The 12,373-nt window shown below is 40.5% G+C and overlaps 1 protein-coding gene across 1 annotated transcript in view; it reads left to right on the forward strand.

Moving 5' to 3' along the window:
• The window catches only part of adam19a (ADAM metallopeptidase domain 19a), a gene marked incomplete at its 5' end in the record, with an annotated part of 138,998 nt that overhangs the window by 15,954 nt on the left and 110,671 nt on the right, over positions 1–12,373 (forward strand). The window contains one exon of the mRNA XM_038299364.1: positions 11,123–11,306. Within this exon, the coding sequence (XP_038155292.1) occupies positions 11,123–11,306 (184 nt within the window). The remainder of the gene's footprint in view (positions 1–11,122; positions 11,307–12,373) is intronic.

Here is a 12,373-nt window from a genome sequence, read left to right on the forward strand (position 1 = left end):
AGGTCTGGTTATCGTCCCGCAGCAGTGTGTCGCAGTGAGCTTGTCGCAGATATTTTTTGAGTTATGCCCGATATTGAAGCGTGGTCTGCGCTATGTTATTCCACGCCACAACGCCAGAGGGCCAATCAGGAACCAGCTGTGGCCGAGGTGTTGAGGAAGTGGAGGCAAGTTTGGGCGACAGCGTTCTCGCGCACCTCGCTCTGCTAGCTGCTACATCTTCAGATGTTTTCCGCAATGGCGGTCAGACAAACAAAACACCTGAGTGAAGTTGCCCCCCCCAAATCAGATAAAATTAGTGTCAAACTTTTGTGCTGGTTTGTGCAGCAAAAATTTTCGTTTGTGCCGCTATCATTTTAAAGATATAAAGAAATATTTCTAGAGGTCATCAAAGGTCAACCAGCCCCCCCACCTTCTTCAAATTAGACAAAATTGGTGTCAAACGTTTGTGCTGGTTGGTGCAGCAAAATTTTTATTTTGTGCTGCTTTGGATTTGAAGATTTGAAGAAAGCGGGGGTGGGGGGGGGCTGGTTGACCTTTGATGACCTCTAGACATATTTCTTTATATCTTTAAAGGAAGAGTACACCCAAAACATGATTAGCCTTCATTTTCTACTCACCCCCATGCTGAACAACACTCTGGAGTACTTTTTTGATATCTCAAATGCATCTGGAGATCTGGGAGGCTTCTTGCTGTCTGCTGACATTCAAATAATGGAGGTCAATGGCGCCTGAGACAGAAAGGTCCATAAAAGTCCACAAAACACAAGTCTACGGAAACCGCGGCAGACCAAACCAGATGAAAGTGCGCATTCAGCTCGGCAAAGAACTCATGCTCTTCCTCAACACTGAAGTCCTCAGACATTTTTCTTTCGTTGTTTCTTTCTTTGCACAGGTAAACAGCACATTTCTTCTTCTACGCTTGCATTATCGGCAGAGCAGACGCTGAATGCGCACTTTCATCTGGTTTGGTCTGCCGGCTTCCGTAGACTCGTGAACGCGCATGTGCGCGCTTTTAGGAAATCCTATACACTACTGTTTATGCTCTAAAAACATTCTAAATGACTTCGTTTCTGGTAAATTATGGATGCTACCCATCAGGACACTTGGAATACATTGCACGAGCAGTATGGAGGAATATTGACACGTTTTTTGTGGACTTTTATGGACCTTTCTGCCTCGGGCGCCATAGACCTCCATTATTTGAATGTCAGCAGACAGCAAGAAGCCTCCCAGATCTCCAGATGCATTTGAGATATCAAAAAAGTACTCCAGAGTGTTGTTCAGCATGGGGGTGAGTAGAAAATGAAGGCTAATCATGTTTTGGGTGTACTATTCCTTTAAAATGATAGGGGCACAAACAAAAATTTTTGCTGCACAAACGTTTGACACTAATTTTGTCTAATTTGAAGAAGGGGGGGGGGGGCTGGTTGACCTTTTGACCTTTACATTTTCATTAATATCTTCAAAGCCAAAGCAGCACAAACAACAATTTTTGCTGCACAAACGGAGCTGAGTTAATTGACACCCATTTCGTCTGATTTGAAGAAGGTGGGGGGGCCAACTTCACTCAGGTAAACAAAACAAGCCGCTAAGGAACCAAACTGGAAATAAGCATAGAGTTGAGCGGATGTAGAATTGACCAATCAGAGGCCTTCTGTCTGCGATCACCTACAATTGGCCAAAGTAGCAGCTAAACACAGCATCTGGTTTTCTACATTGGTTTATTTTTGTTGTTTTGGGTGAAGTGGATTTGTTTGGGTTGTGGTTCTTTGGTCGGCCACATCTTGTTTTAATTTCTGTAAAAATTTAAATTGTTTTCACTTTACAATATTTTGTTTTTAACTCTTCATAAAAGGGAAATTCATGAATTAAAGAGTTAAAATATTGTGCAAAAATACTCACCTCTGCTGGTGTTTACCAACAAATAGGGCAGGTGTGTACAGGACTGCACCATTGGATAATTAAAGGGGGGGAGGTTGATCTGACGTACGGTGTTTTCTATATTGAGTTTGATTTGTTTTCTGTATTTATTAGTAAAAGTATTTCTTAATTAGCTGTTTGTTTAAACCAAATGTTCCTTTTCTTCTTGTTATTGTGAAGCTGAACATCCTTTTAAAAATGGTTTCTTCCAACTTAGTTCCTCCTCTATATAAGAAACATGTCTGCCATTCTTCTTGGTTGGTGTGGTTTGGTTGATGTCCTGCACCAGGAAAAAAATAAATAAAAGTTTTGTCAGCTGAAAACTCTTCAGAGCATGTTCTTCTTTCAACCAGTTTGGGTCCCACCTCCAAGACTGCTTGGCCTCCTGATAAGCGTGTGACAGGGGGGCATATCTGCGTTAACTGCGACGCACACGCAGACGGTTTCTGAGTATACAGGTGCTGGTCATAAAATTAGAATATCATGAAAAAGTAGATTGATTTCAGTAATTCCATTTAAAAAGTGAAACTTGTATATTATATTCATACATTTCATACAAACTCATATATTTCAGATGTTTATTTTGTTTAATTTTGATGATTACAAATGACAACAAATGAAAATCTCAAATTCATCATATCAGAAAATTAGAAGATTGTGAAAAGGTTCAAAATTGATGGCCCCTGGTGCCACACTCTAATCAGCTAATTAACTCAAACCACCTGCAAAAGCCTTTAAATGGTCTTTCAGTCTAGTTCTATAGGCTACACAATCATGGGGAAGACTGCTGACTTGACAGTTGTCCAAAAGACGACCATCGACACCTTGCACAAGGAGGGCAAGACACAAAAGGTCATCGCTAAAGAGGCTGGCTGTTCACAGAGCTCAGTGTCCAAGCACATTAATAGAGAGGTGAAGGGAAGGAAAAGATGTGGTCGAAAAAAGTGTACAAGCAAGAGAGATAACCGCACCCTGGAGAGGATTGTGAAACAAAACCCATTCAAAAATGTGGGGGAGATTCACAAAGAGTGGACTGCAGCTGGAGTGAGTGCTTCAAGAACCACCACACACAGACGTATGAAAGACATGGGTTTCTGCTGTCGCATTCCTTGTGTCAAGCCACTCTTGAACCACAGACAGCGTCAGAAGCGTCTTGTCTGGGCTAAAGAGAATCAGGACTGGACTGCTGGTGAGTGGTCCAAAGTCATGTTCTCTGATGAAAGTAAATTTTGCATTTCCTTTGGAAATCAAGGTCCCAGAGTCTGGAGGAAAAGAAGAGAGGCACTTCATCCAGGTTGCTTGAAGTCCAGTGTAAAGTTTCCACAGTCAGTGATGGTTTGGGGTGCCATGTCATCTGCTGGTGTTGGTCCATTGTGTTTTCTGAGGTCCAGGGTCAACGCAGCCACATACCAGGAAGTTTTAGAGCACTTCATGCTTCCTGCAGCTGACCAACTTTTTGGAGATGCAGATTTCATTTTCCAACAGGACTTGGCACCTGCACACAGTGCCAAAGCTACCAGTACCTGGTTGAAGGACCATGGTATCCCTGTTCTTAATTGGCCAGCAAACTCTCCTGACCTTAACCCCATAGAAAATCTATGGGGTATTGTGAAGAAGAAGATGCAATACACCAGACCCAACAATTCAGAAGAGCTAAAAGCCACTATTAGAGCAACCTGGGCTATCATAACACCTGAGCAGTGCCACAGACTGATCGACTCCATGCCACGCCGCATTGCTGCAGTAATACAGGCCAAAGGAGGCCCAACTAAATACTGAGTGCTGTACATGCTCATACTTTTCATGTTCATACTTTTCAGTTGGCAAACATTTCTATAAATCCTTTGTTTTTATTGGTCTTCAGTAATATTCTAATTTTCTGATATGATGAATTTGAGATTTTCATTTGTTGTCATTTGTAATCATCAAAATTAAACAAAATAAACATCTGAAATATATGAGTTTGTATGTAATGTATGAATATAATATACAAGTTTCACTTTTTAAATGGAATTACTGAAATCAATCTACTTTTTCATGATATTCTAATTTTATGACCAGCACCTGTAAATAAGCTGCGCAGCAAAGGATGCAATGATGTGTCATGTAGCGAACGTGCTCTTAGTTTACGGAAGTTCAATCTGAAAAACTCACATGGACAGAAAAGACTATTTAAAAAACTAATTTGTTGATACAATTACTTTAGTCTTTGGCGCTCAGACCCTGGCAGGAAACATAGCGCTGAGTTTTCATAGACATGCATGAACAGGAGTAAAGAACGGGGCTGTTTCAGAGTGTTCCCATCGCTTAGAGAGAGTTAGTTATTAATCATCTTTGATTACAGTAGCTGAAACGGGACAATCTTGTCAGCTTTATGCATTTTAGCTGTTTTTGAAGACTAAAATTTACCCAAAGTGTGATGAAGTAATGAACGATAACTCGTACAGAATGTTGATATCATCAAGTTTATGACATTTGACAGTAAAGCTGGGGGATATGTCCTCAAATCCATATCCCGATAAATTGGGCAGTTTTACCTCGATAACGATAAATGCTCCTCTATCAGAAATAAAGACAAGTGCAGGAAATGCAACTGATCTTTTTATAATTTACTTATTGAATGAATCACATTCCACTTTACTTTCCAGTTCAACCAGATCATCCAGTCAGATTGATTCAAAGTTTTCTATCTAAGCAAAACCAGCTGATTGCATCGACTCATTGACTCTTCAGCAATCCCTCACACTAAGCATGCTTGTAGCGACAGTGGAGAGGAAAAACTCCCTTTTAACAGGAAGAAACCTCCAGCAGAGCCAGGCTCAGTGTGAGCGGCCATCTGCTGAGGCCCACTGGGGTTCAAGGAGACAGAAGCAGACATAGAAAAAGAAGCATAGATACAAAAGGCAACTGTCAACCAGCTCCACAGGCGGCCCCGTCCAGGAAACACACAGCCAGGCAGACGAGCTCCGAGCCAGCTCCCATGCCAGAGGATGAAGAGAGCACATCCAGTTAGTCACAGTCAGAGAAACAGGACTACACTGGAAATATTACATCTGCTTACTTGATGGTGCATGTGGGGGACCAAACTTAAATAAGGACAAAATGTGTTCAAAATTTGAAAAAGTGCTCTCATTTAATTGTGTAAAACTGGTTAACAAAAGCTCAAAAGCAATACAAAATAACTTAAATACAGAATCTGGGCCCAACTTAACTGAGGTCAACTGAGGATCCAACTCAAACAAAAAACTGACCTCCAAACAAAGAACTAAAGGCTGCTTAAAAAGGGATGGAGTAACCCAAGTCGACAAAATGAGGGAGGCACAACATAAACAAAAGAACCAATAAATACAAAATTAACCATTCTATGAAACAAATAAAGCAAAACTAACTTTTACTCAGCAGAAACAATAAGTGAATATTTAAGTGACAAACTAACTGAAAACTTCTTGAAACAAGCCTCCCCCGTCAGTCTTTCAAAAATGGTACGCTCCAGGTTTCCTTCTCCAGCTGGTTTGCATCAGCAGCTCCTCAAACAAAAGAACAAGTGTAAATAAACCAGGCAGACAGACATTAACTAAACTGTGCACCCATTAGAAAATACCTGTCTAAAATAACCAACTTAAACATAAAATGTAATATAATATAAAGCAAGAAAAGAAAATACGAACACGATGTGGTGGTGGGAGGATCATCCACCACATTGCATTTCTTTCTTTCTTGAGACATGTATGTATTTCATCGAATATTTTGTCCCTCATAGACCCACTTAATGTGTCTCATGCTCTCCCCTTTTGAAACCCCGTTTCTAGACATCACTGGCCTGTTTTATTCCCAATGGGAGACGAGTCTGTATATTTAAAACAACAACTTTGCCATGTTACAGACATCTAATGCAGATAGGAAGCACTGAAATAAGACAGCACTAATATAGAATATTGATCCAAAACATTCCCTCTTCTAACCTTTTTCTTTCATACCTGCCTTTCAGTTCCCAGCATATTTATCAGCAGATTTCCATACAAAAAAATGGTGGAATTACCAGGGTTTCTTTTGTGTTTTTTTTATTTATTTATTTTCCCTGGATGTTCTCCTACAGCCTCGGAAACATAATTACTGAAGAGAAAAGAGAGAGCTGTATTGTCTAATAGCATGGCTCAGAGCCCAGCTCCACGATGCCCATACGGTCAGGCCCTGTGAATGAACATAATAGCCTGCGCAACTCCTTTCACACAAAAAATAAATAAATTGATTCCCTTTGGGCCCATTGTGAATGCTGTGAAGTAAACAGCACCTCTGGCAGCATGTTCACAGACCAGGTGAAATGTTTTTCATCAAACCTCAGTTAGCAGTGTAGGACTCTTTATTTATTCCCCATCTTTAAAGCAGAGCTACACCTTCTGGTTTAGATTTAGCCTAGTTCAACTTAAACTGCTTATTTTTGTTAAAATCCCCAGAGGTGGGAAACTTAAGTATCTGGGAAACTGTCCTGTTAGCAGGGGCAGATTTAAGAAATGTGGGGCCCTAGGCAAAGACAGGCAGGGGGCCCCCCTGAATTAAGAAGACAACACATAAAACAGACCCATTATACATATACATATTTTGTAATATTTTTAATCGATTGTGGTCATTTTTATTTGATTGAATATTTAACAACAATCTCTTAATAAAGAGTATTTATCTGTTTGATTTTGAATAAAAGCGCTTTAAACAGAAATCTATTCTGACCATAACACCAATGGTCCAACTGATTGGATCCATAATTTATTTTATTGAATTCTACAAAAAAAAAAAAGGTTCCTTATAATATCTGAAAGATTTTTTTAAATGTTCGATATGGTTACAGAGAAAATTAGGGCTTCAATCTTAAACTATAGTAAATTAAATTTGTGAAAGATTAGATTTATTTTTGATTTAACAGTAGCTTTTTAAGGGTCCAAATAGGGCTGGGCGTTATGAAGAATACCTAATACAGGGTTCGTACGAGTGCTGGAAATCCTTGAAAATGCTTGAATTTTGACGTTGTGTTTTCAAGGTTTGAAAAGTGCTTATATTTTGGATGAAATGCTTGAAAATGCTTGAAATTGTAACTATTTCTTTCGCAACAAATACCTATCTAACTGAATCGTGTGTTTATTAAATGGAGAAATAAAATGTCGGAGAGCCCGAAAATGAAACCTGCTCGCTTATGCGTGACTGCGATCTGCCAGTCTATTTCCATGTGTGGCTCCGCCCCCATGAAACCACAACTGCACCATGCCGGGAGGTTGTCGTTTCTATGAACGTTCGCTGGAAGATGAAAAATACAAATTATGGATTAAACGGGGACAAACCCCACGAGTTGCCTCTTGTAAAGTCTGCAAAAAAGATGTGCAGCTTTTCCCAATGGGCGAGTCTGCGCTGTCGAGTCACATGAAGAGTCAGTCATAGACTTTTAAGTTAGCCAACTGAAGTAGCCTAGTACATGTTAACGTTAGCGCCTATTTGTTTACGCTAGTAACTGCTAGCTAGGAATTCACAGGCTAAGTTACTGGGTGACTGAGAGTACGGTGTGATAATGTAATGTTAGTATTGCAGTGTTTCCTGCAGTACTATCTCGCCAAATTCACGCTACCACCTCGCCAACGTTCCAAAAAAAAACCTTAAAAAACCCAGAAGTTTTAATTCGTTGCCAGGCCCAGACCTTAAAGGAATAGTGCACCCAAAACATGATTAGCCTTCATTTTCTACTCACCCCCATGCTGAACAACACTCTGGAGTACTTTTTTGATATCTCAAATGCATCTGGAGATCTGGGAGGTTTCTTGCTGTCTGCTGACATTCAAATAATGGAGGTCCATAGCGCCAGAGGCAGAAAGGTCCATAAAAGTCCACAAAAAACTTGTCAATATTCCTCCATACTGCTCGTCCAATGTATTCCAAGTGTCCTGAGTGGGTAGCGTCCATAACTTACTCGAAACGAAGTCATTTAGAATGTTTTTAGAGCATAAACAGTAGTGTATAGGATTTCCTAAAAGCGCGTTCACGAGTCTACGGAAACCGCGGCAGACCAAACCAGACGAAAGTGCGCATTCAGCGTCTGCTCTGCCGATAATGCAAGCGTAGAAGAAGAAATGTGCTGTTTACCTGTGCAAAGAAAGAAACAACGAAAGAAAAATGTCTGAGGACTTCAGTGTTGAGGAAGAGCATGAGTTCTTTGCCGAGCTGAATGCGCACTTTCATCTGGTTTGGTCTGCCGCGGTTTCCGTAGACTCGTGAACGCGCTTTTAGGAAATCCTATACACTACTGTTTATGCTCTAAAAACATTCTAAATGACTTCGTTTCGAGTAAATTCTGGATGCTACCCACTCAGGACACTTTTTTTGTGGACTTTTATGGACCTTTCTGCCTCGGGCGCCATAGACCTCCATTATTTGAATGTCAGCAGACAGCAAGAAGCCTCCCAGATCTCCAGATGCATTTGAGATATCAAAAAAGTACTCCAGAGTGTTGTTCAGCATGGGGGTGAGTAGAAAATGAAGGCTAATCATGTTTTGGGTGTACTATTCCTTTAAAACAGCATTGATAACTCTACGGCTGATAATACTGAATTGGGACACCCTCTGGTTGGTTATATTACTACGCCATGGCAGAGGAGTAATTTTCTTTGATCATCCGAGTAATAATTTTGACTGTATTGGTATGTAATTTACAGTGGTGTAATGTACTGGGAAAAGTTTTAAAATGGATCTTGAAAGTGATGAAAAGTGCTTGATTTTGACGTTGGAAAAGGTGTACGAACCCTGTAATATCACGATATATTTGTACTATATCGCGTTGTGATTGGCCTGCCAGATTTAGGGCCTGGGGCATTGATCGAGGCTAGACCAACTCGCAGGCAAAAATTATTTTTATTTCTAGCGCGTGGTGATAGCTTACTAGGCTAGATGCAAACAGCAACTTTTAAACAGAGCCTGCATGAGAAGAAATGGGCTCCTGCATGCCCTTACACACGTTTAATAGGTGTTCCCTCTTGGGAGCGGGTACAGGGTTGTGTATGTGCTTTTTTTCAAAGTGGAGAGGGCGGGTCTTTGCAAACTTTTGCTAAAATCCTCCACCGTACCTTTAACTTTTAGGGTAAATCAGGATTGGCTCAAATGTTTGGTGGCATTGTGATGGCCAAACCCATGGCCACACCTTAAGTCTGGATTATACATGCACCTTTATTTATTTAATCCATACACCTACTTTAGTTTGCAATAAAACTTTATTCTCAGTTTAAATGAATGTGTTCTATTTGTAAGCGCACACATTTAGTTCATTCATATCTCTTTCTGTTTTGTCACTGTTTCTTACCTATGGTGCCTCGGAGTTTAGCCAGACAAAGATGGCAGCCAGGGTTCAGATCTGCTAAATGCAGGAGGGGGAAATTGGACTGTTCCATCAGGTGCAGCTTAAAGGGGGGGATTTGAATTTTCCTTTTCTAATTTTTTTTGCATCTTTCACTGAGGATTTGTTTGCAGTTGGTGTGTTTTCATTTTGTTAAGAAATATTTTAGTTTTTTGCCAAACCTAACTGTACTGCCAATGTTTGTCATTTGTGGTTGTTTAGTTTGAATTACCCCTGTTGTGTTAATGGTCTGATCAGCCAGTGTATATACACTCAGCGGCCACTTTATTAGGTACACCTGTCCAACTGCTCGTTAACACTTAATTTCTAAGCAGCCAATCACATGGCGGCAACTCAGTGCATTTAGGCATGTAGACATGGTCAAGACAATCTCCTGCAGTTCAAACCGAGCATCAGTATGGGGAAGAAAGGTGATTTGAGTGACTTTGAACGTGGCATGATTGTTGGTGCCAGAAGGGCTGGTCTGAGTATTTCAGAAACTGCTGATCTACTGGGATTTTCACGCACAACCATCTCTAGGGTTTACAGAGAATGGTCCGAAAAAGAAAAAACATCCAGTGAGCGGCAGTTCTGTGGGTGGAAATGCCTTGTTGATGCCAGAGGTCAGAGGAGAATGGCCAGACTGGTTGGAGCTGATAGAAGGGCAACAGTGACTCAAATAACCACCCGTTACAACCAAGGTGGGCAGAAGAGCATCTCTGAACGCACAGTACGTCGAACTTTGAGGCAGATGGGCTACAGCAGCAGAAGACCACACCGGGTGCCACTCCTTTCAGCTAAGAACAGGAAACTGAGGCTACAATTTGCACAAGCTCATGGAAATTGGACAACAGAAGATTGGAAAAACGTTGCCTGGTCTGATGAGTCTCGATTTCTGCTGCGACATTCAGATGTTAGGGTCAGAATTTGGCGTCTACAACATGAAAGCATGGATCCATCCTGCCTTGTATCAACGGTTCAGGCTGGTGGTGGTGGTGTCATGGTGTGGGGAATATTTTCTTGGCACTCTTTGGGCCCCTTGGTACCAATTGAGCATCGTTGCAACGCCACAGCCTACCTGAGTATTGTTGCTGACCATGTCCATCCCTTTATGACCACAATGTACCCAACTTCTGATGGCTACTTTCAGCAGGATAATGCGCCATGTCATAAAGCTGGAATCATCTCAGACTGGTTTCTTGAACATGACAATGAGTTCACTGTACTCAAATGGCCTCCACAGTCACCAGATCTCAATCCAATAGAGCATCTTTGGGATGTGGTGGAACGGGAGATTCGCATCATGGATGTGCAGCCGACAAATCTGCGGCAACTGTGTGATGCCATCATGTCAATATGGACCAAACTCCCTGAGGAATGCTTCCAGCACCTTGTTGAATCTATGCCACGGAGAATTGAGGCAGTTCTGAAGGCAAAAGGGGGTCCAACCCGTTACTAGCATGGGGTACCTAATAAAGTGGCCGGTGAGTGTATATATATATATATGTGTGTCATTTCTTTATTAGGTCAGTTGTGTTTGTTTATGCAGCCAGTTAGTTTAGGCACCGTTTGCTTGAGTTAAATTTTCTCTTTTTGGTTGGCCTCTTTTATGACTTGAACCCATGTATTTTTTGTAAGCTTCTTTTTTTTGGGTTAAAAATAAATAAAAAAACATCTCGGTCCCTCATCAAGGATGCTGATGGCATAACGGATTTATGACCAAACCCCCAGATCATGTCAAAGATTAAAAGTTTATTAATATTTCTGTATTATTATAAAATTCCTGCAATGTTTCTCTCATATTTTTCCCTCCCCATCCCTCTTTCTCTGCTACAGGGGCCTGATTTCTTTAAACTCTAGTGACATCTACTACCTGGAGCCCATTAACCGTGTGAATTCCTCCCACCATTCACTGCTGAGTGCAAAGGAGCTGCCAATTAAAGGTGGAAGTTGTGGCCACGGCCATCCTGCCACCCAGCCCCACCTCATCTCAGACATAGTGGCACCGCTTCACTCAAGGGTGAGTCTGCATGACCAAACATCCTCTATTACACACAAATAACCGAAAATTACATATTTATGCTTTAGCTAATACTGATTCAAGCTTATTGTTTGTTAACCTTGGTAAAGATTCGTCCTCTAAACTCTTATATTCAACAGAGATTTTTTCAATACTTTTGTAATTAGAGGAATGAAATTAAGTCATTCGCTCCAAGGATCTTCTAATTTCTGTTGAGCAAGACTAAACGCTGCTATAAAAGAGATTTTATTAGATTTGAAGGTAAGTCATGTAAATAAAACACAACAAAATATTCAATGTTTGAGAGAACTGACAATAGAAAGGACATCAATTTAATCTCATATTTCCTCATAATTAAAGCTCATTAAACTGTTAGTGGTAATACTTTGATTAATCATTTTTAAAGTTCTTCTAAGTGACTGGTTTTCCTCTTTAAATTAAAATTTGTTTTATCTTAAGTTAAACTGTTTATTTTAAAAATAATTAAACATTGCCTAGGGGCATTTTTTTCTTATTTACCTCTGAAAATCGGTCATTTAATCGGTTTACTTCTACCATAACACTGGACAGGGAATACATTAGGGCTGAAACTAACCATTATTCAGAATCAGATAACAAAAGGTTCCTTTTTTCCAAAATTCAAGCAGGTGAAACTAAAACTTTTCCACTTGAGGAGTTCTGGACAGAGCAGGTTGACAGATGAAAAACATTTTTATATTAAATAGAAAATGCTTACATATATTTTTCTCCCAATCTTGGTATAGATCTGAGAGGGTTGCTCCGTCAGCTAAAGGCATGTTCTAGAGTCTCTATACTCCAGTTAATGATTAATCGATTACTAAACAATTATTTCAATAATTGATTAATTGCGATTAATTGTTTGATTAAATTTTAATGGTATGATAGCCTTAAGCAAAATTTTCAAGGTTTATAGTGTTACAGTTGTAGCCATTCAAAATTTCCTCACTTTCCTTCCTTGGCTGGTCATTGGCTGGTCCTTGGCTGGTCCTTGGCTGGTCCTTGGCTGGTCCTTGGCTGGTCCTTGGCTGGCCTTGGCTGGTCCTTGG

Source organism: Cyprinodon tularosa, unplaced genomic scaffold (genome assembly GCF_016077235.1).
Source record: "Cyprinodon tularosa strain WSP-4 unplaced genomic scaffold, ASM1607723v1 ctg427, whole genome shotgun sequence".
Taxonomy (NCBI): Eukaryota; Metazoa; Chordata; class Actinopteri; order Cyprinodontiformes; family Cyprinodontidae; genus Cyprinodon; species Cyprinodon tularosa.